At 46.0% G+C, this 27,752-nt stretch overlaps 1 protein-coding gene across 1 annotated transcript; it reads right to left on the bottom strand.

The window, feature by feature from the left end:
* Positions 1-8,955: 8,955 nt before the first annotated feature.
* PTHLH (parathyroid hormone like hormone) lies at positions 8,956-27,414 on the bottom strand. The gene is made up of 4 exons (XM_066632708.1): positions 27,387-27,414; positions 26,414-26,543; positions 15,614-16,033; positions 8,956-9,176 (listed from the first exon to the last, which is right to left on the bottom strand). Exons 2-4 carry the CDS (start codon positions 26,512-26,514, stop codon positions 9,167-9,169), a joined length of 531 nt encoding a protein of 176 aa, XP_066488805.1. The 5' UTR covers positions 26,515-26,543; positions 27,387-27,414; the 3' UTR covers positions 8,956-9,166.
* Between the last annotated feature and the right edge of the window lie 338 nt (positions 27,415-27,752).

The raw sequence follows: 27,752 nt of genomic DNA on the forward strand, positions 1-27,752 counted from the left end.
GTGTGTGCCGTTTTCAGAGCATTGTGTGGGATGTGCTGCTTCCACTCAACTTTGCATTGAAAGACACACTTTTGTCTGGATCACCTTTTCCAGGCTGAGATTGATGGAAAATCGCCACATTATAGACTATGGAATGTGCAGCCTGGGGCGGGGTGGGGGGGAGAGATTAAGAGAAGGATTCCCTGTGCAACAAAGTGATTTGCTGGAAACTTAAGATGCTGTCATAACTTATTTTACTACCCGTGTGATGATGTGTGTTTAAATAGATATAATGAGGTTTTATTAAGCTTTAGGCTAAGTTCCCACTGGGTCACTGGAAAGGGTTGGCCTAAAGGGTCTTGGGTTCAACTCAAAACCCTTATCTCTGTAATGGGAGTTAAAGAAATTTGAGAAGTAGTGAAGAAGTGATGTTGCTGGCCGGAAAAAGCAATACTGAATTATGAGGACATGGACTGAGCCACTACAAGAGAACTCTTTCCATCCCGTTTCAGGGCTGGAGCCCAACACCCCACTCTGCAAAGTGATAGGAAGATAAGAAGAGCCCCACCGGATCAGGCCATAGGCCTATCTAGTCCAGCTTCCTGTATCTCACAGCAGCCCACCAAATGCCCCAGGGAGCACACCAGATAACAAGAGACCTGCAAGGCCTCCTGGGAATTGTAGTTAAGAACATAAGAACAGCCCCACCGGATCAGGCCATAGGCCCATCTAGTCCAGCTTCCTGTATCTCACAGCGGCCCACCAAATGCCCCAGGGAGCACACCAGATAACAAGAGACCTGCAAGGCCTCCTGGGAATTGTAGTTAAGAACATAAGAACAGCCCCACTGGATCAGGCCATAGGCCCATCTAGTCCAGCTTCCTGTATCTCACAGTGGCCCACCAAATGCCCCAGGGAGCACACCAGATAACAAGAGACCTGCATCCTGGTGCCCTCCCTTGCATCTGATACAATATATATAAGGACAGCCTGTCTGTGAGGCAGACTGGAGGTCTCCACAGTCAGTGGCTTAGCAGAAGATGCAGCCATCATTATTCTGGATTGGGTGGTTAAGGAAGATCTCTTCAACATCTGTGGTTGATGTAGTAGAATGTTGGAGCTGAAAAGGACTGTGGAGGTCATCAAGTCTAACACCCTGCTCAGTGCAGGTGGCTATATCATCCATGATAGATGGCCATCCAGCCTCTGCTTGAAAACAAATGACGAAGATCCTACAATTAAATGGTAGAGTATTCCAGTCCCTTGTCCAGATGGGAAACTTTTTCCTTATGTCTAGCATAAATCTATTTCAGGTACACATGGAACCAAAACAGCCATTGCAAATGGAAAGATAGTCACACAAGCGCAGAAACTGCAAAGGTGAAGGTCATCTAGTTTGCATAAAGTAGACAAGTACTGCCAAAACTGGAGAGTGTGAGTAGGTTCTGTGCTGGATGTTTCCTTTTCGGAAGGACGTGGTGACAGCCAAGAGCAGAGCCTTCCCAGTGGTGGCACCAACTTTCTGGATTTTTCTCCCAAGAGATGCCCATTGATTGGCAGCTATTCTTATTTAGGTGTTAAGTGAAAACAGACCCATTCCAGTTGCTGTGTTTTAACCTGCAGGGTTTTAGCCGCTGCTCTTGTTTTTTTTCTTTTCTTTTTTAAGTTTTCTCTTGTACATGTTTGCTTGTATAATTGTGATTTACTGTGGTTTTCATGCACTCTGGTAAGGACAGAAAGGTGGTACAGAAAACTTAAAAATAGATCAGTCTGCATTAAGGTCTGTAGATTTCCCCTGGTATATTAAAACTTTTCTCTCCACCTCTTTCTTAGAGGTGGTCCTTTTTTTCTCTGTTGAAGTTTACATTTTCGCCACTTGGGCATGGCACGACAGTACCGGAAAGTTGCGCAGCTTGTGCCAGTGCAGCATCCATGCTGTAGTTTAAACAAGCCTGCAGTATCCTGAGGTCCGGTTCCAGCACCTTTCACCAGCACTAAGTTTTATGTTTGAATAACAAGATATTTTAAACTTTCAAATACCAGAACTACAGTATTCCTCCTGCGTCCTGGGTTGCAGCCACCCAGCCAAGCCTTGCCAGCCTCCCTTGCCCCCACCAGGGTTGGCCAGGAGATCAAGAGCATGGACTGAGACGGCTATACAGGATTGCTCACTGAAGGTCTTTACAGTCCCTGGGCAGTGTGGTTGTGTTACAGGGAAGGCGATGCTAAATGGTGCTTGTTTTGAAACTGCCAGTAGACCACTCTCCTTAATTTAATAGTTCATTCACAGTGCTTGTCGACTTGGGAGTAAGACCCATTGCATTAAATGGGACTTACTCCCTGGTAAGTGTATGTAGGATGCAGCCTGAATTTCTTTTGGTTCCTTTTGGTTCGGCCTTTTTAAACATCTTTTAATATTTTTTACAGGCCTGATTCTTATGATTTGCTGCTGCTCTATGCTCTTTTTTACCTAACTATTTTTTTGTCTGACTGCTGTTTTTATGATATGTGTTAATATGTTTTTATTTGTTTTAAATTATGTTAATCTGTTTTAACCTGTTGTAAACCGCCTTGAGTACCTTCGGGGAGAAAGGCGGGGTAAAAATAAAGTTGTTGTTGTTGTTGTTGTTGTTGTTGTTGTTGTTGTTAATAATAATAATAATAATAATAATAATAATAATAATAATAATAATAATAATAATAATAATAATATTTTGTTTAAGCTCCTGACCTTAGCTTTGCTGTGTGAACTGCTTTGTGAAATTTTGGTTTTTATTGAAGTGGTGTATCAGTATTGTGAAGAAGACCCACTAGATGTGATAACAGAGTACATGTGTTTACAGTGGCATAGCTAGAGGGGGTGCAGAGCACTAATTTTTGCAGGTGCTTAAAGTGGCCCCTCCCCTTCAGAACCATTCTAGGTGGGTGGAGCAAAATGGAGGTGGAGGAGCCACTTGTCATGGAAATGCACAAGATCTCTCAAGGAGATAGGGTGTGGTGTCAACAGTGGCCCCCTGCTCTGGCAGGCTAGCGTAGGCCCTAACAAGCAGTGCGTCTGCTGCACAGCTGCAGCCACAAGGGATAACCAGGTCATTAGGGGATAAAAGCAGCACCTGATAAAGGGATATTTTGGTGGGTAGTAGGAGGAGGAAAGCTTGGAGGAACAAACTAACTGAACTGCTGGATTAATGGACTACTGGAACTGCTGATGGATTGATGGACTAACTGACTAAAGGACAGATGGGTGAATGGACTCTGGAGACTGCTGGAACAGAGACTGTTGGAAACACTGGAGATTGGTGTGTGGCTGCCATGCCCAAGACCTGCTGAGGACCAAGGTGTTGCTGTGCTGGCTGGAGAAGCTGCTGGCAGGAGAGAGGAGGAAGGAAGATCTCTGCAGGTTGAAGAGGCGAGGTCCCCTGGTGGTGGGGTCCAGCAGTAGGTTGGGGAACACAGGGATGCTAATTAGCTTAAAGTGGGCATAGGCTCTCTAAGTGAGGTTTGGACAGGGAGTCTGGCAAAACACCACTTCAGGCGCCTGCAAAATTTAGTACTACATCACTGCCTCATTGGATGAGGTGGAATGCCTCTGCCCCCCTCCACCTGGAATGGCTTCAAAGGGGAAGCAGAGGGGCCTCTTTCACTGCACATTCAGATACCTGCGAAACTTAGTGCTCTGCACCCCCTCCAGCTATGCCACTGTGTGTTTATTCAGTAGAGTTAATTGGCTAGCAGATAAGTTATGATGCATTGCCCATAGGGGACTGTTGCCTGTCTCTGAGACTTACTGTCAGTTCTTTGCTGCACTCTGAAGTCAAGTAAATACAGCAGTGAACTAGCCTGGAGACGGATTTGCGGTTGCTTTGGTGAATATGATATTGACAACCTCTTTCCATGTTCTTCAACTACTTTGGGTTCTGCGGCTGTGTTTCTAGGGCAGTAATGACAGTAACAAACTGTCCCTCTGTGGTGGGGGAGGGAGGACTGAAGTCTGTTACTGTCATTACTGCCCTAGAAACACAGCCACAGAACCCGGAAGAGACATCACAAGAGTCGGAGACCATAGAGAAGACCACAGAGGTGCAAAGAAAAACCTTTGGAAGAACTGCTTTAGGATAATTAAAAGCCACAGGCAACCTGTTCAGACCAGACCAAACACTTGAAAAATGTGTCTCCCTGTCAATGGCTGTCCTCAGTTCACTCCAGTGTTGGATTCCTATTCACCGTATTGACCTTTCTCATACCGCGTCTATCAGAGTAGCAAGGGAATTTTGGAATGGTGTTCAAATCTTCCCTTCTGCAGCATTTCTAGTCCTCTGAACAGATGGTGGGTGTGAATGGGAAGAAGTTTCACTTTAAAGCAATATCTCAAATAAACTTTGACCACTGGGTATGCTCAGTAGGTTTTTAAAATAATTTAATTTGCTCAGCCATTGTTTTTTTAAGGCAACACCCATCATGTTTAAACATCTGCCACTTTCCTTTTGTCTGTGCAGAAAAATGCAATCCTGAGTGAAAGGAAATGTTTGACGCTTCCCAAATATCTCAAGTGACTCAAGTATCCTGTTTGGACAATCATCAAACCAAAAGCATTAAGAGTTCAAAATATGGGCAAAATGGACACATAGAAGTCATCCAACTCTGACCTGTAAGATTTGACACATGGCACTACACGCAAGGAATCTCCTCCTAGGAATTCCTTTGGGCATCAGAAACCATTTTAAGTTCATTCTAACCCATAAAAACCAGTCATTTCCAGAGCATGGGTTGTCAGGGTGGCTAGACCATGACATCAAAGTAATCAATAAATTAGCTTCCTGTGAGTGCAAAGAAGAGGCTGACTGTTGCATCTCTGCAGACTTGCTGCTCAGGGCTTCCCTCGTTCAAATCAGCCTCTGCTGGAAGCAGTACGTCTGGTCAGTCTATGCACTGGGCATGACTGCATCTGTCAGTCATTCCTGATGCAGGATGAGGAGGCTGCCCTTTGTGACTGCATGAATACTCCTTCTGGTGTGCTTCCTTCCACTAGAGGCTGACTTACATCAGTGACTCATTCAGAAACCTAGAGAGTGGCCTCCTCTGGAGGCAGGTGAAATTTGTAAAATTTGACAAATTTTAAAAGTAATTCTTTAGGCACAAGAAGAAAGTGTGCTTTTAATTCTTTTTTTCTTTAATTCAGAAAAAAGTTGTCTCTAAGAAGTTTTGTAAAACTTTAAATCATGTGGGGAATTATTTGACTGAGCCATTCAACCAGCATGGATTCTGACCTCGGTCAAATGAGAAGTGTGAGTCCATCAGCACTAAAGAGTGGCTGCTTGACCCAGAATGTCGACCAGTTGTCCCAGGTCCAAATCTAACCCATCCTCTTCTGTGATTTTTGGGAAGTTCTTGTAGTTTCCTATCTTGATATAAACTATGAGATCTTATTTCATGCTCCCTGTTTCCAGAGTATCTTCCCAGGGTCAAGGAGAGTATCACTACCTTGGTGTTTTTTCTAAGTCTGTCTTTACACCAGCCACGAAGCAACATGAAATGGTTGCATGGAGTGGCTAATGTCTGTCCACCAGCCTCTCCAATGGGAGCGCCAATCTTCTCTTGACTAGTTGATAGCAAGTCCAAAGTAAATCACTGCCACTGCAGCTGCATCAGCCTCCTTCTCCCTCCAGCGCTGCTGGAAGAAGAAATGGAGGGGCGGGGGGGGGAGGGGAGCTGCCATGGCTTCACAGCTCTAATTCCTACCTACCTGGTGCTTGCAAAGCATGTGCTTCCTGAGTCTCGGTGGCATAGCTAGAGGGGGTGCAAAGTTCTAAGTTTTGCCAGGAGCATTACCACAGCCTGCAAGTGTCCCCTCCCCTTCAGAGCCATGGGGGGGACGGGACACACACAAAATGGAGGAATTTGCTTGTTTACCGTGTTGTTAAATGAGCTTTTTCTTTTCTTACAAAATGAAAAATCAAAAACAAATTTGAAAATGAGGAGCATGCTGGGCCTCTGCCTGTTCCCGCTGCTCCGGCTTTCAACGAAGAACAGCAGTTGCTGTCTGGTTCAGCATCCTTGGACGTGCTCCTGTTCACGTCCAAGACAACTGGTGGGGAACAAGGTGGGTGCCCAGGACACCTGCCATAAGTAGAGGCAAAGGGGGGCAAGTGTGCTTGCTTGCTTGCTCACTTGCCCTCCCCCTTATCCATGGGGTTGCACATCAGTGATGTGCCGTGAAGTGATTGGCTGGTGAGGCAGTTGCTGTAGCATGGCACTGCAAGGCACTTTGGGGGCTACCCAGAAGCCTCAGTGTCTGCGCAGTCACAGGGAAGGCTGAGCTCTCGCGGCCGCAGCTCTAGTGTCGCCCTGTAGAGTAAGAAGCACGATGAGGCTCTGCCTCCCCTGACTGCAGGTCCCTGGTGCATACACACGCTTGAAAAAGTAGCACTCGGAGTGGGATTCCAGCAGCACAGCACAGGCCACCCTTGAACCACCCATGCTGCTGTTTGGGCTGATGGGGCAAAAGCAGTGCTGGTCCTACAGCTGTATCCGTTTCCCCAGAGTCACAGCATCAGCCTTGCAGCCCTCTCCAAGCCTGCGTCTTTCCTGCCCAATTTTTAAGTTTCAAACTATTTTTCTTTCTCTTCCTAGCTGTCTCTTCCCTACCACCTCCCACCCAAAAGCCCAAGCTTTCTTTCCATTCCCTCCAGGACAGGAGGATGCAAGATCCCAAGCTGGCCTTTTTCATAAGTGATGGTTTGATGGTCTGTCATGGATGAGATGTGAAGAAAGAAACATCTTGCGCAATGAAGGAGCATCTTTGAAACTGTACAAGGAGGTGGAACACTACTAAAGTCAATGTATAAATCAGAGCATAACGTTAAGTATATGGTGCTGTAGAAATTCTATGGTGTGGTGCCAAGTGGAAAGACAGTTATGGCTCTTGACTTCTGAATGGCTTTATGACCCAATTAAATGGCTGGTGACCACACCGAGCTAGTGGAACTTGCAAGTTGCACCTCTAAGTAGAAAGGACGATGTAAGGCGTCCTCTGGTGCATATAGGAGAACGTCCTGGCAATTTCAATTTAAGCATGAAAGGCCAAACTACACATTAGGTTAAAACCAATTAATGTATCATTTAATTCATTTGTCATGATGTAGAACATTATTACAATAATCATTTCATACATCATTAAGAGATGGGCTTAAAATAGGAAGTGTCTTTTCCCTCTGTTAAAAATAGCCATACATTCTCACGTGTGTGTGTGTGTGTGTGTGTGTGTGTGCGCGCGCACACACGCATGGGGGGGATGGTATTAACAGCTTCCTGCTATACTGCTGTTTTCTCCCATACTCTTTTTGCGTTAAAAAACCCACAAAGTAGCTATTTACCCCCAAAGTGGTCAATTGTTGCAAATAGCCATTTCGGAGACAAGTGGCTCCATCTATTGGGCTGCTGGATCACATGTTCTGGTGACGCAGTGGGCTTTGTGGCTGTTGCAAAAGGTGACACACCATGCAGCACAACCTGGTCATCACCACAAGTAGAAAACAGACACGCTTGCACGACAACAGCCACTGGAGGAGCCCCAGCTTCAGTAGGTCACCATGAGGATAGGCAGAGGGGTGGGAGGAATGGGGGCAAAAGTGTGGAGAATGTGGCCGGAGTCATTTTTAAAATGTTTACAGCTGCAATTTTCAACTGGTGTTCTGCAAAAGTTCATGGAAGTTTGGAGCACAGCAGTTGAAAATCACTGCAAAACTCTTCCAAGTTCTGTGGCTCTGTTTCTAGGGCAACTCTCTGGAGTAATGAATCCTCTATCCCTCTTCCTAAGCCGTCTCTGCAAGCAGAGGAAGAGGGACAGATAATTTGTTACTACTGACAGTTGCCTGTTTAGAAACAGAGCCACAGAACTCGGAAGAGTCACCTGCATGCCGGAAATAGCATCACAAGGGGTGTAGACCAGGGAGAAGACCATGGAAGTTCATGTACCACGAGAAGAAAAACACTGAAAATTGCTGTTTTACAGCTTGCAAGTGATAGAGATACAAGCAAATTGCAGTTTTATACCTGAGTGTACCCATTCATTTTCGCCATTGTCTGTAGGGAGGGGTTGATCCTGTTGAGTATTCTAGTACCTCTGTGTAATAGAAGTAGCAACATCTGGAAATAACCTTGAAATGCAGTAAAAACTTCCCTTCTAATGGGAGATCCTTCTAAGTCCCACATTACATGTTCCAAAGCAGTCATGGTTTCCCAGCTCCAACGGATCCCTGTTTGTCTCATCTATGCATCTGCAGCCAGTTTTTTTTTGCTGTTGTTGTTGTAAGAAGACTAGAGACCTGCAACTTCCTCCCTGCACCCCCTCCGCCTTTGCTGGTCTCCAACTTTTGAGTTCTATCTGGGGAACTCTGGACTCATTGAGGCCAGTTTGCTCTATGTCAGGCTGGGGCATTTCCTCTCATGCAGTGAATTCTGTTCCACAAGGAAATAGACATCAGTTCAGCTCAACCTCTCCACTGTCTCAGTGCCAGACACTGGGCCACAATATATTGTAAGTGATTTTTAACTAAAAGCTAATGTGAAAATGGAATCGAGACCAATGTAAACATATTAAGTTTAAATACTATTTTCAGATGTTGTAAAGGGGAAAATGATTGTTCCTTGTCCTTAAATTCCTAGAGGACACATTTCTCCTTCTGAGTCATGATGTGATTTTAATTAGATTATATTTTATTGGACTTTTTTTTTTACAAATCTTAAAAATACTGCCTTTTTATACATGCTTAGAAGAAAATCATTTCTGAACAATTGTACTTGGGCAACTCATTAAAACCAATCAGGAAACAGGAATAGTTTATTTATGCCTTATCAGCATAAGACATAATGGATCTCTAAAGTGCATTATGTTTAAAAAAAATTATAGAAGTCAGCAGCACCAAGATAAAAGTTCATGGAAATAAATACATCATTCAACAAAATAAATTATGGGAAATGTGACAACAATAATTGCCTTAGCAAGAAAAAAAAAAATTCCCCCACTATTCACAATGTTCAAACATGCAGTTTTGGAAAGCATCTGGGGCCAAGGTTTTATTTTGATACATTTACAATATTTACAGTTAATAAATACTTCTAACACTTTCCATATGCTCACTATTACAGAATACTGCAATGTGTTTTCCAAAGATTTCAGCTGAAGATGTCAACGCCTCCTGCGGAGAAAGGCAAGAGAAAAGAGGGAAAATTAGTATTATTATTTTTTCCACACAAAATAATTGGATACAATGTTAATTGGCACACAAGTAGGGTGTGCCTCTAAAGAGTTCTCTCTTGGAAGAGATGATGAGCAACACAGGGTATAAGGAAGAATGTTTGTTGTTGCTTAGCCCTCTACTGTACTTGGCTTTCAACACAATTAAAACTCACCATGAGAAAGGAATTGCAGGTCAATTCCAAGCAGCTGATCCTTTGCAGCTGGTTGCCCCCCCCCCCCCCACACACACAAAGAGTCATTAGCAATGCATCACATTTTAATCACCATTTAACAGAGTTCCCCTGGAACTAGTCTAAAACTGGTGTGGGTTGAAGTATCTCTATCAAGGCCCTAATGCTGATTTTGGACAAGGAACAAGGTAACTTGAAAACAGACTGTTAAGTCAACCAACTGGCAAGAAAGCTGAAAAAAAATCCACCTTCCAAACCTCCCAGCCGCCAAGTTCCATGCATGCCAACGAAGCTTGCTTTCTTATGTTTGAGCCTACGCATGATATCCTGTTCCAGGTCTGCTCCATTGTTGTCACTTTATTCTACATTTCCTGTTGAGGGTGGCCACTGGGCAAATTTAGCTGAATTCCAAGCTGTATTCTGCAGTTTGCCTTTGCGTTCCATGAGCTTTTTTTTTTTAAAGCAGGGTGAACACGCACTCCCCACCCCAACACATCTGTAGCTATCTCTCTAGTGCCCATTGATGTGTGATTGACTTACAACTGAAGAAATTGCAAAAGAGATATTGGAGAAAAGCAAAACAATCAATTGGGTAACCTTTTTACCCGTGGGTAACTTCTGTGGGGCACCCTGACCAAGCGTAAGTTACTGCTATGTGCACATATGAGCTGAGCTCTCACACTCACGAGCCAGCCTTGCCAGGATCCCCTCTGGTATATGCAACGCAATGTCTAATTTAAACCGCTGACTATACTAGCAACGAGCAGATCTATTTGGCCTGCATACAAGGATGTTCATTGATGCATTGGGTTAGTCCAGATGTCACACAAAGCCTGGATTCAGTGCTGGCTTCATGTGCTGCCCCCAACTTCCAAAAGGTGCTCCCCTTACATGCAGAATAATTCTACTTCCAGTTATGGTTTAGAAGAAGCCAGGAAGGATTGTGATGTCCAAAATCTGGTTTATTCTAACCATAGTTTTCAGAACCAACAGGGATCTAAGCCCAGGATTGAATCCTGACTTAGTGAGATGTTTGAAACAATGCATTCTGGGTAGCTGCTATGTTTATGCAATACTGAACCCTTTTCAGAAACATCACAAACCTTCCTTTTTGACATGGAATGTACTAGCTGTGTATGGTCTGGTATTGGTTGCTCTTGGATTGTGTTAACAACTATGCTCAAAAGCATTCCAGGTACTGTTGGGCTCCTTGTTATGTTAAAGTTATCCCTGGATAGATTTCCATGTTGACCTGATTCCAGCTGGCACCAATAACAGGTGTTGCACACCTCATGGTTCACCTTCAGAGTTTCTTGGGCAGTCCTTCATATTACTGGGAGTGGCTGGCACTGAAACTCTTTACCCAATGGGAGTGATTCCCAGGAGGAGGACCTCTTGAAAGTTACGGCTGCTTCCTGAAGTAGCCTCTGCACAGCAGCACAGCCCTGAGAAGAAGCCAGTGAGAGAGGACACCAGTGCTTTCAGCCTACTATACTGGAGACACGGGTTTTATTTGTAACAGTTTCTAAATTTCACAAACAGCTCTCCCTCTGCTTGTTCTAATTTTGCTACATACATTCGTCTTAATTGTAGAAGCTTCCCCTTTTGGCTTGTGTGATTCTCTGGAACGAAAAGTGGAATTTGAGACACTGTTTCTACATGTTACATCAGAGGGTCAGGAGCATTTTGCCTGATGGGCACGTGAGGGTGTGAGATTTATTTTGGTTTGTTGCAGAGACTTTTATCCCACCTTTCCTGCAAATGCCAAATATCCAAGGCAGCTAACAATGAAAGAGCATTGCACAACAAATGTTGTTGGCGGTGCATTTATTTTTCGTGAAAGAAAGGTATTCTTTTTTCAAATGGCTTGCTAGGAAAATACGTACTACTTGTTTAGTTTCATCACAATGGGAATCTCATTCACTAGTTGTTTATCACCATGCAGTCCAAATGTTAGCATATGTGCATATTTTTACTATTTATACTTGCACTGCAGTACTACTGTTGTATGGTAATTTAGGATGCAGAATACCAGGCTGTTTTGATTACTGGGATATGCAACCATTTGGGTTTCAGGTTCAAGGGTACACTTCTACTTGGCCTTGGATTCCAACATGGCTCCCACCAACATTGATCAACATTGGATAGCTTCCTGGGGGCCTTAAATGGTTTGAAGGCCCCACTGAGCTGCAGACCTCATGCAATCCATCATCCCGCCTCTCTGCTTTCCTGCCTGCATTTTGGAGCTTGATACTGAGGATAGATTAGGGATTGTGGAGGCAAGCACACTTCAAGGTCTCACTGGGGAAGAGAACACAACAAAGCCCAGGTGATCTGGTGCAGTACAGATCTTTTGCCCAGGGTCTAGAAAGCCCTGCAGCTGGTCATGAGCCATTCTAGGATGGCAGGAGTCCTACTGCTTGCCGTTCTGCAAAAATAGGTAGAAATAGAACAATGCATTTTGCATGTTCATTTTTCTGCCTGGCCACACCATCACCAGATTCAAGTAGGACCATGCCTTGGGCCAGAATTCCAAATAAAAAACAATGGTGGGTAACAACTTAGATCTTTGGAGTTCAAGACAGCATCAGGCAAACATGCCACAGCAAAAGAGAAAGGATAGAAAAGAGATTCATGTAGTTAGTCTGTGGAACTCCTTGCCTCATGATGTGGTGATAACATCTGGCCTAGATGACTTTAAAAAGAGATTGGACAAATTTCTGGAGGAAAAGTCCGTCACAAGTTACAAGACATGATGGGTATGTGCAACCTCCTGGTTCTAGAAGTAGGCTGCCTCAGAATGCCAGATGCGAGGGAGGGTACTGGGATGCAGGTCTACTGTTGTCTTGTGTGCTCCATGAGGCACCTGGTGGGCCACTGTGAGATACAGGAAGCTGGACTAGATGGGCCTTTGGTCTGATCCAGCAGGGCTCGTCTTACATTCTTATGTTCAGTGAGCAGCAGGAGCTGCAGCAAATGATTCAAGAATAGTTTGGCAGGTCACGGGTGGCTGCTGTCACCCCAGTGTCCAACCTGGTTGACCCTGTCATTGCCCCTGCAAACAGTACCGACCTCAGTGGACCATAGGCTGCACTCAGTAATAAGGCACAGTCATCTGTTCATGCTCACACATTTCTTGTGTGAACTGAAACACAAGACAGCTACTTGTAATGTTCAATTAGTGCAGTGATTTTCAACTGGTGTGCTGTAGCACATTGCAGCACTTCCAGGTTCTGTGGCTCTGTTTCTTGGGCAACTGTCTGTCAAGAGGGACAGACAATTTGTTACTACAGACCTGAAAGAGTCTCCTGGAATCCTGAAGTGACATCACAAGAGGCGAAGACCATAGAGGTCAGTGTACCATGAGAAGGAAAAATGAAAGACCCCTTTGAATGTCTGCTTGTCCCTGAACTATATGTAGTTTACACCTTGATTTTTTCTCCTAATATACAGGAAAGTTATTGCACAGCATTTTAAAAATGGAAGTGGATACATGTGTTGAAAAGGTAACTGAAGACAGAGTGACATAGAGAGAATATGGGACTATATTTGGTGAACCTGATCGTCTGTTTTCTGGGAAACCTGATCTCTTTGAGTCAACTGCCACTTGATGTGTTGAAATACTCTGATCAACCAACTCATTGGCATAAAGGTAAAAATGCTTTTGAAGCTCAGAATCCGAAACTCGACATTCCATTTGGCAGAGGGAATCTTGTTCTTGTTCTTAAAACAAATGTCTCAAGTGTAGGAGCCCTTCAAGGCCCCATTATGCTTATAAACCATTAGAACCGAGACAAGGAATGCTTTGAGACGAGCTCTGATCTAGAAAGGCTTGAGGCGTTTTGGGTTTCCTTTGGACATAACAAGAACTCAAGTTGGTTCAACGTTTCACAACATTCATAATGTAATAATGTCTGCAACTCACTTAAAGTGAGCCGCTGGATATAAGAGTCATAGTAATATGAGTAATAAAAATAAAATGTAGAAAATCCCTGGAAGGAAATTATTGTACCTAGCAATTCACTTACATGAAGGGCAGGCTACAAATGGATAGAATAACAAATATGAATATAGGCTGGCCCTCTGTCTCCACAGGAGATCCATTCCCAGACTCCCTGTGGATACTGAACTCGCAGATATTGAGATCTGAGCAGTGGCATCAGAGGTCCTCCGATCCAGTGGCATAGCTAGAGCGGGTGCAAAGCACTGAGTTTTGCAGGAAGCCTCACCTCAGCATGCAAGTGGCCCTCCTCTCCTTCAGAGACATCTTCAGAGAAGAGGTGAATACCTCCATTTTGCTCCACCCACCCAGAATGGCTCAGGAGGGAAGGGGGATGACCCACTTGCATGCTGTGGTGAGGCTCCCTGCAAAACTTAGCACTTTGCACCCCCTCTAGCTATGCCACTGAACAAGACCCACTCCTTGGGGTGAGGCAGAGTGAGGTGAAGTGGCAGGAAAGGAAAAGAATGACAGGTGAAGACAGGATAAGCTTTGGGGAAAGGAAAAGCATGAAGAACCCGTTCAAAAGCATCTGGCGTCTCATTCTCAACCTGTACTTTGAAAAACCACCAGCATATTGGGTTGAGTGGATTTGAACTCGGAAGATCTGGCTTGAAATCCCTGCAGCAAACAAGTGACCTTGGACCAATCCCCATCTCACAGCCTAACCTACTTGGCCAGGTTGTTGTGACATTCACACTGGAGAACACCACAGTCTTTGCCCTGAGCAACATGAAGGGAAGGCAGGCAACAAATACGATCCAACAAGATCTGTCCATCTGTGCTTGGAACTGTTGGAACAGCTAATCCAACAAGCTATTATGGCATAAAAATTCACTATACTGTATTTTCCAGCTGAACTTGGATGAGAAAGAGAGACCTCAAGTTTATTTCTGAAAAGGATCCTGTGGAATCTCTGCTAACATTCCCTGCTTCTCTTTTTAAAAGTTCTTCCTTGTCATACGTGAGCGAAACATGTTTCTTTACCCCCAGGGTAATGCTCCACATTTTTCAGCAGCACTGTAATTGTTTGACAAACTGGCAGCAAACTCTGAACTGAACTAACAAGTCCTCATGGCAGGGAAAATATTATGGCCAATGTCAGAAGATATTACTAAGAGAAACTTTCCATGTTTTCCCCTAAGGTTAAAACAGTAAGATTTTTTTTTAAAGAATCCTAAAAAGTTAAGGGTATAAATGGTTAAAGTTAGAGGGAAGGAAACTATTTACTTTCTTGTATATGTACAAAATTTAAGCAAGGCTCCCGTATTCCAGTCTTAGGTGATAATCCTATGTACACTTATCTGGGTGTAAGCCCCACTGAACTCAATGAGACTTACCTCCGAGTAGATATGCATAGGATTGGGTTGGGAATAATAATAGAATTATTAAGAATATTCATATACTACTTCTGAACAAAAAAGTTCACAAAATAGAGAAAGTCGAAGAAACTAAATACAGATGGGCCCTCAGTATCTGTGGGGGTCTGTTCCCAGACCCCCCCCCCCACAGATACTATAACTCGTGGATACTGGAATCCATGGGTTCCCACCCAAAGGGGCTACTGTATGCGGCATCTGTGGGTCTCAGATGTGATTGGAATGAGGTTCTGGTCACGTTTGGGAGGTCTTCAGTGGGTCCAAACATGGGTTCGGAACCAGTGGATGATAAAATCCATGGGCTCTGAATCTGAAGATATGGAGGGCCGGCTGTACATTCCTTTAGAATCAATAGGAATCTTGCTCACTTCCCAGGACTAACTATAATCATTTTCTATCACCTGAAACCAGGGCATAAGAGCCTGGAATTTAGTGACTGTTATATATGAAGAGGAAATATTTGAATGTTGTTTTGTCTTTATGGAATGCAAAGGATTAGGAATTAGAGGCCAGGTGAGGGAGGCAGCTTCAGGCAGCAGATTTTGGCTGTCCTTAAGGCTGTCTGATGAGTAAACAGTCAGAGCCTCCCCATAAGAGCAATCTATTCAGCAGGCTTTCCTGCCCAAATCCTCTCTACCCCAGACCAAGATCTCTGTTCATTTCAATAGAATGTGCACTGGACAACTTCTACACAGACCCTACCCCATTAAACACCACTTGGGCATCATATTGTTTTGAGTCAGATTGTCTTTAGGTATCATATTGCATGGAGTCAGCTCTAGACATTGAAAACATTGCCTTTTTGTTAAGGGTAAAGCATAATTACCTTGTATTAACATGTGTAGCAAGAATGAGGTCCAAGAGGGGGATCGCTGCCACTCCACTCCCAGACCCTCTTGAGCTGAGCCAGGTTGAACGAGTCCGCCTCTTTTTCTTCTCTTGCTCCTTCCGCTTCCCAGGCTTGCCTTTCTTTTTCTTCCCCGGGGTCTTCAGGGGCTGGTCTTTGTACGTCTGAGCTTTGTGGGTCTCCTGAGTCAGGCATTTGCCCTCGTCGTCACTGCCCAACCGGACAGAATAGTTCTTTGCAATGGTTGCAGGTTTAGGGTTAGGGGATACGTCTGGCACAGTCCGGATCTCAGCCGTGTTCACCCTTTCGAATAAATTTTGCAGGAAGTTCCTTCTTCGCATGTCATGGAAAGATTTCCCTTTGTCATGCAACAGCTGATATTCTGATACGCTCCTTTTGCTGCTTAAAACAAGAAACAAACCAATATTTTAAAACATCAGTGACTGGAGGTTGTGGCTGTTGTTGTCAAGCTAGTTTAGCAAAACTCATCCCTTGCCTTTTCGGTGGGTGTAGTAACCACAGTAAAACAGCTTGACGTGCCTGCATTCCAGCTTCCACATCCCTGAAGTGGAACTGATACACCTCCCTGCATAGCTACTTATGCCAAACCAGAGATGAAAACTCTAAACGTGAAATAATTTGGTGATTATCATACACCTGACCCATTGAGACATCATAACTTAGCTAAATACATGGGGGGGAAAAGGATATCAACACTAAAACTCAGTTTTCCTGCTGCATCGTGTGCTTCCTTAAAACTTCAAAACATGATGTCTCCATCTTAACAGGCATAAATAGCAAAACATTATTTCAAAAAAAATCTTATTTTTGTGACCTGGAAACCACTGCAGTGTGTCTCCCCGCATCACTCCCATAATGTCAGAAGCCCAAGATCACACGGGAGCAGCCCTCCCAGGTCAGCATTGTCCCCAGTTTCCAGGAGGGGTAACACTGCCATGGGAAGACCCCACACACCTATGGGGCTCCTTACATGTAGCCATTCTGACATGACCAGGATCCCACATCATGAAGTCACTTCAGAAATGTCTCTTTGACATACAAATCTACATGCGTTTCATGCTGCGTGTATTTCACAGACAGAAATGGCTCCTTTAGCTTGTATGGCGGGAATGTCTTACACCAGTTTGTGTGTAAAACATTTTTGCTGTAATGTTTCCCAGACTGTGTGTCAGGGTCCACCAGTGGGTCATGAGCCAGTTTTTGGTGGGCTGCAAAAAGTTTCTGAAATATATTTTTAAAAAACTTTGCAAGCACCTTTTCCCAATTTGCAGAAGAAAATGGTGGCAGCGGGAAATCTGGATGGAGGGACAGCTCTTGTGGCTGGAATGCTAACCTGTGGCAGGAGGTCATCTTCATACCTCCAAATTAAAATGTCCCATTTTCTGAATTTCTCCAGTATTTGGCATGCCATAGATCACGTGTGTGCCCAATTTCAAGCTTTTGTTTGACCTGGAAGTCCCTAACTGCACATCTTGCTCTCCAGTTCAGCCTTCTGGGTACCCTGAAATGACCGTAAAAAGGTTGGGGGAACAGCCCTGGAACTCCATTTCTGTGAAAAATCTAGCAGTTGTCTCCACACACATATGTAAGGTTTCCAGCAGCCTCAGGATCACAGGACCCTGGTTATCATTAATTAATTATGTACCTATTATTAATTATGTACCATTGTCATCATTATCATTATTAATAAATGAAAATATTTTTCTGGGTTTGTTTTTTTTTGTCTAGTAAAGCTATGTGGGTTGCAGTAGATTGTTGCTGTAAAGAGTGGGTCCGGTTGCTAAAAAGTGTGGGAAGCTTTTGTGACAGAGGCTTGTCTTAGAAGGCAATGGATTCGTCCTCTAGGTAGAGATTCCGCATTGTATTGCAGCATGAGCATGCGTTGAACTACTGCAGTATGCAGGTCAGGGCAAGCTCCTTCCGCTTTTAAAGAGGCAGATTGTATTTGGATAAAAGCAACAACAAGCACTTGCAACAGTGCCACAAAAAGGTCTCCAAACTTTTCTTGCAAAGGAGACTGTCAAGCGCAGAGAATGTTTTAATCCAGCACATTTTAACTAGATTTTGAATTGTTTGAACAGGGGTGGCAACTTCTGGATCCTCCAGGGCCACCCTAATCTGCAGGTAGTCACTGACCTCATCGTTTTCCAGTTCCTGCAGTAGTCACAGAGTGGCAGGAAGGACTTTGTCTGTGGAGCACATGCACCCATCTATAGCCAGGGCATTACGAAAGTACTTAGAGGGAGCAGACTCGTTCTCTCTGATGACCTGAAGATACGCCTTAAGAGATGGGGACAAACCTTTTCACACTGGGGACAAACCTATGACCACAACTTGCTTACAATCTAGAACAGGGGTGCCCAAACCCCGGCTCTGGGGCCACTTGCGGCCCTCGAGGCCTCTCAATGCAGCCCTCAGGGAGCCCCAATTCTTCAATGAGCCTCTGGCCCTCCAGAGATTTGTTGGAGCACTCACTGACCAGACGCAACTGCTCTCAGGATGAGGGCGACTATTTGACCTCTCGCATGAGCTGTGAGATGAGAGCTCCCTCCACTGCTTGCTGTTTCACGTCTGTGACGCAGTAGTGGCAGCAAAGGAAAGGCCAGCCTTGCTTTGTGCAAAGCCTTGTATAGGCCTTGAGCTATTGCAAGACCTTCATACATTCATGTAAGTTCATCTTTAATATATTCATTTATGTAAACGTATGTAAATTTAGTCAAATTTTAAATGTAAATTAATTCTTTTTTCCCCGGCCCACGACTCAGTGTCAGGGAGATGATGTGGCCCTCCTGCCAAAAACTTTGGACACCCCTCATCTAGAAGAACTTGCTGAAGCCAAATAAAATAGATTTAGGGTACAATCCTAACCCCTTATATCAGTACTTTCTAGCACTGACTTAAGAGCAGTGCAGCACTGATGTAAGGGAACTTTGAGGAGGCCTCTGTGAGTGCCACCCAACTACAGGATGCAGTACATGTCCCATTGGCACCGCTATGCCAGTGCTGGAAAGTACTGACATAAGGGTTTAGGACAGTGCCCTTAGACACCTTTGTCCTTGTGGCAACACTGTCCAAGCATCCAAATTCTAGGCTAGTACAGAAATCTAGATGTCAGGCATTCCTAAATTGCTTGGCAGGCAGAGTGGCAGTGGCCCATATCATACTAGTGAAACTTAGGGTTCCTCTGAGCTTTCTCAATTTTTGGACAATGAAGCAATCGTTTAACCAGACATTTCGCAAACAGTTTATACTGGAATAACAAGGGAGGAGGGAAGGAAGCATGGTCCACAGAAACCCTATTGTGATCCAACAGGCGATCTAAGAGCTGCCTAACAGATAATTAAATATGATAAAATGTGTTCCTCTCCCTCAGGGGAAGGTGGATGCAAATTAAACTGCTGGAAAAATGGGAGGTGGGATTGTAGGTCAGTTCCCATGGACGCCTCAGTTAGCTTTCCTTCTTGTCTTCTTTGAGACAGAAGAGTGGAGGCATTTATGGGGACATCATGACATTTGTGCCATGAACACATGCGTGATATTCATAGTGAAGGAATGCCACTGGTCAAGGAAACTGCTGTCACTGTTCTGCTGGCAGCTAATAAACAAGTTTCTTAGTGAGGTACAGGTCTGGCTTCACCCACCGGAGTGTCTGCTTGTTCAAACTGACTGTTGAAATATCAATACTAGTGGCCATGGTAGTCCCCAATATGCCTTCGGGAGCAGGGGAGCAGGTGCCACGGGAAGCCCAGGGAAGAAATTTTCCCAGAGCCACCAAGCAACCTGATACCAGCACTGATGAGGTAGACATGTTAACCTAGTACACGGAATAGCATTGCAGTGTGGCACTGATGGGGACAACAAAATATATAAAATGACTAGGCCCTAAACAACCATTTTGCATTTGGTATTAGAACTACATGAATCTTTGCCACAGTCTTGTGGTCCTAAATGAACATGAAATCCAGGTTATTGCCACCACTGCCATCCTCCACGGCTATAAAAACTGTCATAGGGCTCATTCACACATGCTTTAATTTACCATCATTTGATGGCTAGCAGCTGAATATATGAAGCGATTCCGTTGCGGTTACTGTCAGGGTTATGAAAACTGTCTTTGGTATTTGTTCTTCAGTGTTCCTTGGAGGTAGGAAGAAGTTGCCAGTCTGAATCTGGTCTCTGCTAAGAAGGCAGCCTAATGCCAGCCAATTGTGGAGGATATTTTACTCTTATAGAAGCTGCATTATGTGTCAATATCCTGTTACTGACATTAGGCCCTCCGTGGTTAGGTTGTGAACATTTCATGATGTCACAGCCACTCAGCCAACAGGGGCAAATGGGCACTTTTTAGGCCACTATATAATTTAGATATTTGATTTGAGAGAGGTTTTCCTGCTTTCTCCTGGATTAACTGATTTTGGCTGCAATCCTAACCTCACTTTCCTGGGAGTAAGTCCCATTGAACACAATAGGACTTACTTCTGAGTAGGCCTGCTTAGGATTATGCCCTTTATCACAGAAGCCAAAACCACCTGATCTCACAGTATTCCTCTTACTAATAATAGCCAAAAAAATCTCACTTAAAAAGGAAATTGAGTGATTCATAGGAACAAACTTCTCTGCACTTACAGGGATTGTCCAAATCTAGGTATCTGTTTCCCAGTCCACAGTATATTGTACAACCTTCTTCAACTTCACCATATATTTCCTAACCAATCTGTTTGGTGACCTGAAGTCACCCTGTGCCAAAGATGTTTCAGTTCAACTGTCAGTCTCATACCGACATGCCACTCTGGGCCCAAACACCTTATCTGCAGTTCTGTGATCCTGCATAGTGTTCTTTGGCATAACTCTGCACATGGGTTTCATTACCCACCCAGACATGAAGATTATATTTTGCTGTCTCCTATGGAAATTCCTATGATTGTGAAATCAGTTCTTTCAAGTAAAAAAAATCTGGCAAACAAAGTAAAGTCAGGTGGCTGCTTCAAGGCTATGGGTCTGGGGTACCCTTTGAGGGCAGAAAAACTGAAGACAGATCTGACACATGGGGCACAATCAGGTAGTTTTTTTGTGCAAGCCTCCTAGAGTGCACCCTTGCTGTCATGTAGCTGCCATCAGTTGCCATGAGGTTAGCATGTGAGATCTGCTGAAATTGCCCCATGTTGCGCAGTGTGGCATGAGGTGAGCCATGTGAATTTGCCATTTCAACAAGGCTGCCATTCCAGACCAGACAGGAGATGGTGAGACTCTTACTCTTGAGACTTGACTCTTACTCAGGTTTACTCCTGGGTAGATGCCAGACTAAATTGGTCCAAAGCAGCATGTTTTAAGAGATTGTGTTGCAATTGCATTTTGTAGCTTGTGATAATTAATCTATTGTAATGTGATCAACGTGGGTCAGCCAAGCTTGGGAAGCCAGGATGGTGTAGACGTTTTGGAGTTAGACTTAGTGCTGGAAGATCTAGGTTCAGGTTCCTGCTTAACCATGAAACTTCCTGGGTGACCTTAGCACAATCACCATTATGAGGCCAATCACCTTATGAGGAAAGGCTGCAATCTTTGGGCCTCTTTGGGAAAAGAGGCACCTGAGGGGGGACATGATTGAGACATACAAAATTATGCAGGGGCTGGAAAGAGCGGATGGAGAGATGCTCTTTTCCCTCTCACGTAACACCAGAACCAGGGGACATCCACTAAAGCTGAGTGTTGGGAGAGTTAGGACAGACAAAAGAAAATATTTCTTTACCCAGCGTGTGGCTGGTCTGTGGAACTCCTTGCTACAGGATGTGGTGACCTGTGGTGATCTGGCCTGGATGCCTTTAAGAGGGGAAATTGGACAAATTTCTGGAAGAAAAGTTCATCACGGGTTACAAGTCATGGCAGGTATGTGCAAGGTAGAGGTAGGCTACCTCTGTTTGCCAGATGCAGGGGAGGGCACCGGGATGCAGGTTGTATCTGTTGTCTAGTGTGTTCCCTGAAGCATTTGATGGACCACTGTGAGATACAGGAAGCTGGACTAGATGAGCCTTTGGCCTGATCCAGTGGGGCTCTTCTTATATACTATCTCTCAGCCTCACGGGTTTGTTGGGTGGAACAATGTAGACCACCCTATGCTCCTTGGAGGAAGGGCAGTATAAAAATAAAATAAATAAATAAACCCCCCAACTTTGGACAAAAGAAATGGTGCTTTTGACATGCCTAGTTTTCACATTTACACAGACATGTATGTACATTGACATCACTCAGTGTTTGGCAATAGTCCCTCAGTATTACAGACCCAAGGAACTGGCCACAAATGTTGATATTCCTGAGGAATAAGAATATGCAGTCTCAAAAGGTGGAGGGCAGGTCCAGCTTCTATGCTTTAGATACCAAAATGTCTTTGACAGGCCATGGTAAACAAGTTTTTAAAAATACTGGAATTGGAACAAGCTACAAGCAACATTGTTTAAAAGTCTGGTCTCTGGCACTACTTTTTCTCATCCTGTTTAATCATGCGAGTGAGAAAGGATTCAACGTTTTAAGGGTGTATAATCACTGAAGTGGATTAGTTGCTGGGAAAAAATAACTTCTAAAAACTAATGCAGCAAGACTGAAGGAATTGTTAGGCTAACCCACTAGAGGTCTCTTCCCGCCTACTATGAAACAAACTGACTTGCTAAATGAAAGCAATCTGACCCCAAACCAGATGCACTTAATGCAATGCTAACATGCGGTGAGCAAGTTTTGAGAGAAGGGTTAAGAGCTTAGGGTTTCTCACTGCCCAAATGTTCTTCCACAAATTACTGTATACATTGTATGCCACATTCACAGAGCTATCATTCAATCTCGTGTGTGCAGCCCTGGCTGCTGTGAACAGCACCATAAATATGCCAGCTGGATCAAAGTGCTAATCCCCAACAGAAAGGAGGTTAACCAATCCTCCAAAGGGACATGTCCACTCTTGATGTCTTGATCAAACAGCCACGCTGGTCCTAGTTCTCTTTCGCTGATTTCTAAAAGAAGCAGCACAAACTGCAGCTTGTCCCCAGCTCTAGAAAAACATCTCTCTCTAGATTGTTTACAGATTTGTAGGGTATTTGGTAGGTTTAATGACATGGTCATGTTTATTACATCAACTTAGGCCTTCCTCCGCAACTGACTCTTTAATACCGCAGGACGAGGTTTGTATGGCATGAGCACAGAAGGGCAAGACCTGCGGGCACTGGGTTCCAACCTGGCTGGCTTAGTTACTATGTTCAGTATCCTGTCTCCTCACCGGTGAGACCCATCTGCAACTCTAAACAGCTGTTTCTGGTAGTGTGGCAAGACGGTTGGGGTTTTTTGGAGGGTACTTGGCTCAGTGGCATAGCTAGTGGGGGTGCAAAGCATGAAGTTTTGCAGGCACCTGAACATGTCATGCAAGTGGCCCTTCCCCTTTAGAGACATTCTGGGCAGTGGGGGCCAAACAAAATTCACCTGGCTCTAAAGGGGAGGTGCTGCTTGCCTGGTGCATTCAGGAGCCTGCAAAAATTAAGTGCTTTGCACCTCCTCTAGCTCCGCCACTGCATTGGCTCTGTTCAGGAATACCACAAGTAAACAGTGGCAGTCAATTTGTGGGGTATGGATTTATCAACCCTGAAGGTGCGGGTGTCACTTTTGCCTTGGCAGCATTTAGGGGAGAGGGCACTGTAGCAGAGGGCACTGCCTCTGAAGAAAAGTTGCACTGATGATTAAAAAGATTTGTTCCAATTCCGACTATCTTAGCCGAGGGATTCAGACAAACCCAAACATGGAAGTTCTGCGTAATTAGCACGAGAAGCACCGTTTTCATACAAATGCCTGATCAAGGCTAGCAGGCGAGCGCTCAAGGCAATGAGCGCTAATGGGAAGAGAACGTCCTGTAGCCTTATCTCCAGTACAGTATTTTCTAGCACTCTGCTTGCCTAAGAAGATTCCAAGATTGTCGCTTGGCACTGGAACAAAGTGCATGCATGTCATCTCCTGCCTAATTGGTGTGGACTTGATTGTTTATTTATTCCAATAATTAATACACTGCAACAGACAAGTTGCCTTTTGCATACCTGTGCAAACAGATCCAGTGCTTGCAGCAATATTTGTCACCAGTGGTGTAGCTTGAGGGGATGCAAAGCACTAAGTTTTGCAGGGAGCTTCACCACGGCATACAAGCAGCCCCTCTCCCTCAGAGCCTTCCAGGCAGTCAAAGCAAAACAGAGGCACATCCAAAGGGGAGGGGTCAGTGGCATCACTAGGGTTTGTGTCACCCTGTGCGGGATGCCAGCGTGTCACCCCCCCATGCAGTGGGTGGGGCAACACCCCAGGTGGTGGGCGTGGTGATGAACCATCACTACGCCCCCACTGGTTTTTTGGCTGTACCTTTTGATAGAGAAAGATAGAACACATTCTGCATGAAGTTACACATTGACTGATATACAACATGCTGGTATTATTCTTCCAAATTATGATTTTGGTCACTAGTGGTGTCACACACACACCCCCCCAGCCCGGGTGTCAACTTACTAACATCTTATTGTAGTAGTTCTCAAACTTTTAGCACTGGGATCCACTTTTTAGAATGACAATCTGTCCAAGACTCACCAGAAGTGATGTCATGGTGGAAGTGACACCATCAGGCAAATTAAAATATATCAGTATAAATAATTAAATTAAAACAAATAATTAAATAAGCAGAAGCCAGCCCTGTTCCACTACATGAATTTCCTCTGCAGCCTGCCTACAATAACACACCCCCCCCTCCAAAACCAGTAAGGTTTTCAGCCCTACCCAGCACCCAGTTCAATTTAAGAACTTCTGTTCAAACCAGATCACTGTCAGGATCCACCTGGCTTTGCAAGTCTCAAAAAGGTTCACCTTATCAGCTGAAGCCTCTGTTTTGATTCTTTTTAGTTTTGATTCTTTAGGGGAGGCTGCCTTCTGGAGTATTTGTTGAGCTCCAGTTCCATCAAATCAGGACCATTCTGGTAGCCTTGCACTCTCATTCACCTGATCTTCCACACCAGCCAAGGCCAAGTAATTTACTTACTTGTGAGTAAATGCGGCCGTAAGGCTTAGTTTCGCTTTCCATAGGACTCAATACATTCATCTGCTTGGAGGGAGGGACATCCTTCTCAGGTGTTTTTTGGGGCTGCATTAATTGGATCAGGACCATTCTGGTGTTGTTGGGTTCCTCTCAGCCTGCCCTTTCCGAACAGACTAAGGCATGTTTGCCTACTTGCGAGTAAACACGCAATACAGCTTACTTTCACTTTCCATAGGGATCCATGCATTTTTTGTTCTCCAGTTTTTTGGCCATAACTTTTGATAGAAAGGAGATATTTCACTCTGGGTTTTTGCACTGCATGCTGCTCGAAATTTCACATCCAAAGGAATATAATATGATGGGGTTACTCCTAACCACCATGATTTTAGCTTGCCACCACCCCAGTGCTCATCACCCGGTACGGCCCGCACCCTCCTAGCGACGCCACTGGGAGGGGTTGCTTTGAGGCAAGCTGCAAAACTTAGTGCCTTGCACCCCCTCTAGCTACCTCCTTTTTGTCACAGACACTTTCTCCATAATTGCTCAGGTAATTCAATGCTCAGTCATTTTGTACCTTTTCTAGGACACATTATAAACCCATCAAGCCAGGCAAAGGGGATTTCAGGATCATGGCCTTGAGCAGCTAGAGATCTGCACAGCAGCAGTACAGTCCTTAAACCACAGTGTGGGATTCCTGACCTGGGTGGTTTCTTGAAGTTTGTTTACACTCCAGGCTCTGATTCACAGGAATAAATGGGACTGGTGGTGGGTGCCTGACTGCTGCGCGCTCCGGTCCCGACTCAGATTCCCTTGCCTCAATGCCTCTCTGTCTCTCCAGATCAGTGCAACTGGGGAGCTCTTGCAATCTGGCACCAGCCCAATGCCTGTGATTTCAGTGTTGCCCTTCTCCTCCCTTGGGGTGACCCACATGTCACCAGGCCTGTTCACCCCTGAAGTTTATAATGTACCCACTTTTTGGGTGCTCTCTGGGACACGCAGCACGAACCTGGCCTGTGTGTTCATCTGTAATCAGACACAATCAAAGCTCTGCTTCTTTCCCTGGTGTCCTTTAAGGGCAGCAATTGTTCCTCTGATGTGCTGCCAACAGCCAGGAAGTGAATTCTCTCTCTCTCTCTTTCTCTCTCTCTCTCTCTCTCTCTCTCCCCTGCTCAGAATATTAAGGGATTTCTCCAGATATTCTTCATACTGATTTTTTAAATCCCCTGACGTAGAGACTCATGGTGACTTTAAAACAATGGAAATATGTGCTAAGAACGGGACATGAGGTGGGTGGGGAGGCAGGTGAGGCAGAGCCTCCGTGTGAGCTGCCCTGGCACGCACACACTTTGCTAGGGCACCCCACATGGTGGCAGTGCTTTTCGAAGGACACCAGTGGGGAGGCTCTGCCTCATCTGCCTGCCTGCCCACCTACCCACCGCAGGTCCCTGCTCATGTTCCCCACTGGCTTTCTAGTTTTCCCCAGAGGTTTTTCCTTTTCCTGTCCATTTGCTGCACTTCTCCTAAACTCAGCAGTTCTCTGCCCGGCGTGTCTACTCGGAAGTCAGTCCCTTCCTACTCAGTGGGGCTTCCTCGGACTCCCAGGACCGAGTCCCGAGCAGAGAAGTTGCAGGCGACTCCTGCCAAGCCCAGCCCGGCCCGGCCGCGTGGCTCCAGCACACGCGTGTCCGCGGACCCCCCCCCCCCGGCGAGGAACTCACAGTCTGCGGCCGTTGCCTTCCAGCGATCTCCCCGAGGAGGGGGCGCAGTAGCTCAGCAGGAAGACCGCGAAGCTCCAGCGCTGGAAGAGCCCGGGGAACATGGTCGCGCCTCTGCGGTGGTCTCGGCAACCTGCGAGGAGAGGCCAGATGAGTGCGGGGGGACGGGGACGCCCGGCCCCAGAGCCCCCGGGTGGACCCGCACTGGCGCCCCCCGTCAGTCGGAAACCAGGAGGGGCTCTGCCCTCTCAGAGCTCCAGGATGCCCCCAGCCCACCCCGAGCCCCGGCCCCGATCGCCTCCTGTACCCCCAGCTGCAGCCCCGCACACAAGCGAAGCAACGCGAAGGGCAGGAGAGGAGCCGCCGCCGCGCTCGGGGAAACCTGCTGGGGCAGGAGGAGGAAGAGGAGGCGGCGGCGGCAGGTTTGCCAGGGGACGCTGGCGCCCTGGAAGAGCCCTTGGCACTGCCCCGGGCCTCCCAGGCGCGCTCCCGCACCCGAGATCGGGGGCACTCGGCAGGCAGGCACGGGGGGAGAGGCTCCGAGAGCGGGCGCTGCCGCTGGGGCTCCAGCTGGCCGAGCTTGCAGGCGCCGACTCTTTCCGTCCAAAAAGCCCAACTCCCCGAAAGCAGAAAGTCAGCAGCCAAGGGGGGCGCCCGCTCCCTGACCTGCTTGTTGTTGACTTGCAGGGAGGTGGGACTATTACAACAGCAGCAGCAACGACGGGAGCGTTAAAAATGGTCCGCCTGCAACGGAACGACCTGCTTTGCCCTCGGAGGACCTGGTCGCTTTATTCCGCTACACGTGCGGACCCCATCAGGGCAAAGGGGGCCCCACCGAGCCCCCTCTACAGATTCACCTCTCCCCGTTTCACTGACAGACTCTCGCCCAGGATTCCTCCCCCTCTGTGCGAATAGAAATGAATCTTATGGGGGGGGGGGTCCGGGGGGTCCCAGCCCCCCATCTTTCGGCTCTCACCTCCTCGGTCCGCCACTTGCTAAGCCCGCCACCGACTAGCTACTGATTCCGACCGTGATGTCAGCAGGGAGGGCGCCCGCCCGCCCAACCCACTTTTGTGGGATCCTCCGACGCAACCAGCGAGCAGAGAGTCTGTGGAAAGTTCCTTCCCTTCCCTCTGCCCCAGCCAGGCGCGAGAGGAGACCCGGCCCCACGCAGAGGAGATCTGGGTCAGCTCTTGTGCCCAGGCCTGTGCACGTCTACTCAGAAGCAAGTCCCATTACAGTCAGTGGGGCCTACTCCCAGGAAAGTGGATAGGATTGGGCTGTGAGGCTGCAGTCCTACCCACGCTTTCCTGGCAGTAAATCTCATTGACCACAATGGGAC

This window comes from Tiliqua scincoides, chromosome 6 (genome assembly GCF_035046505.1).
Source record: "Tiliqua scincoides isolate rTilSci1 chromosome 6, rTilSci1.hap2, whole genome shotgun sequence".
NCBI classification, from domain to species: domain Eukaryota; kingdom Metazoa; phylum Chordata; class Lepidosauria; order Squamata; family Scincidae; genus Tiliqua; species Tiliqua scincoides.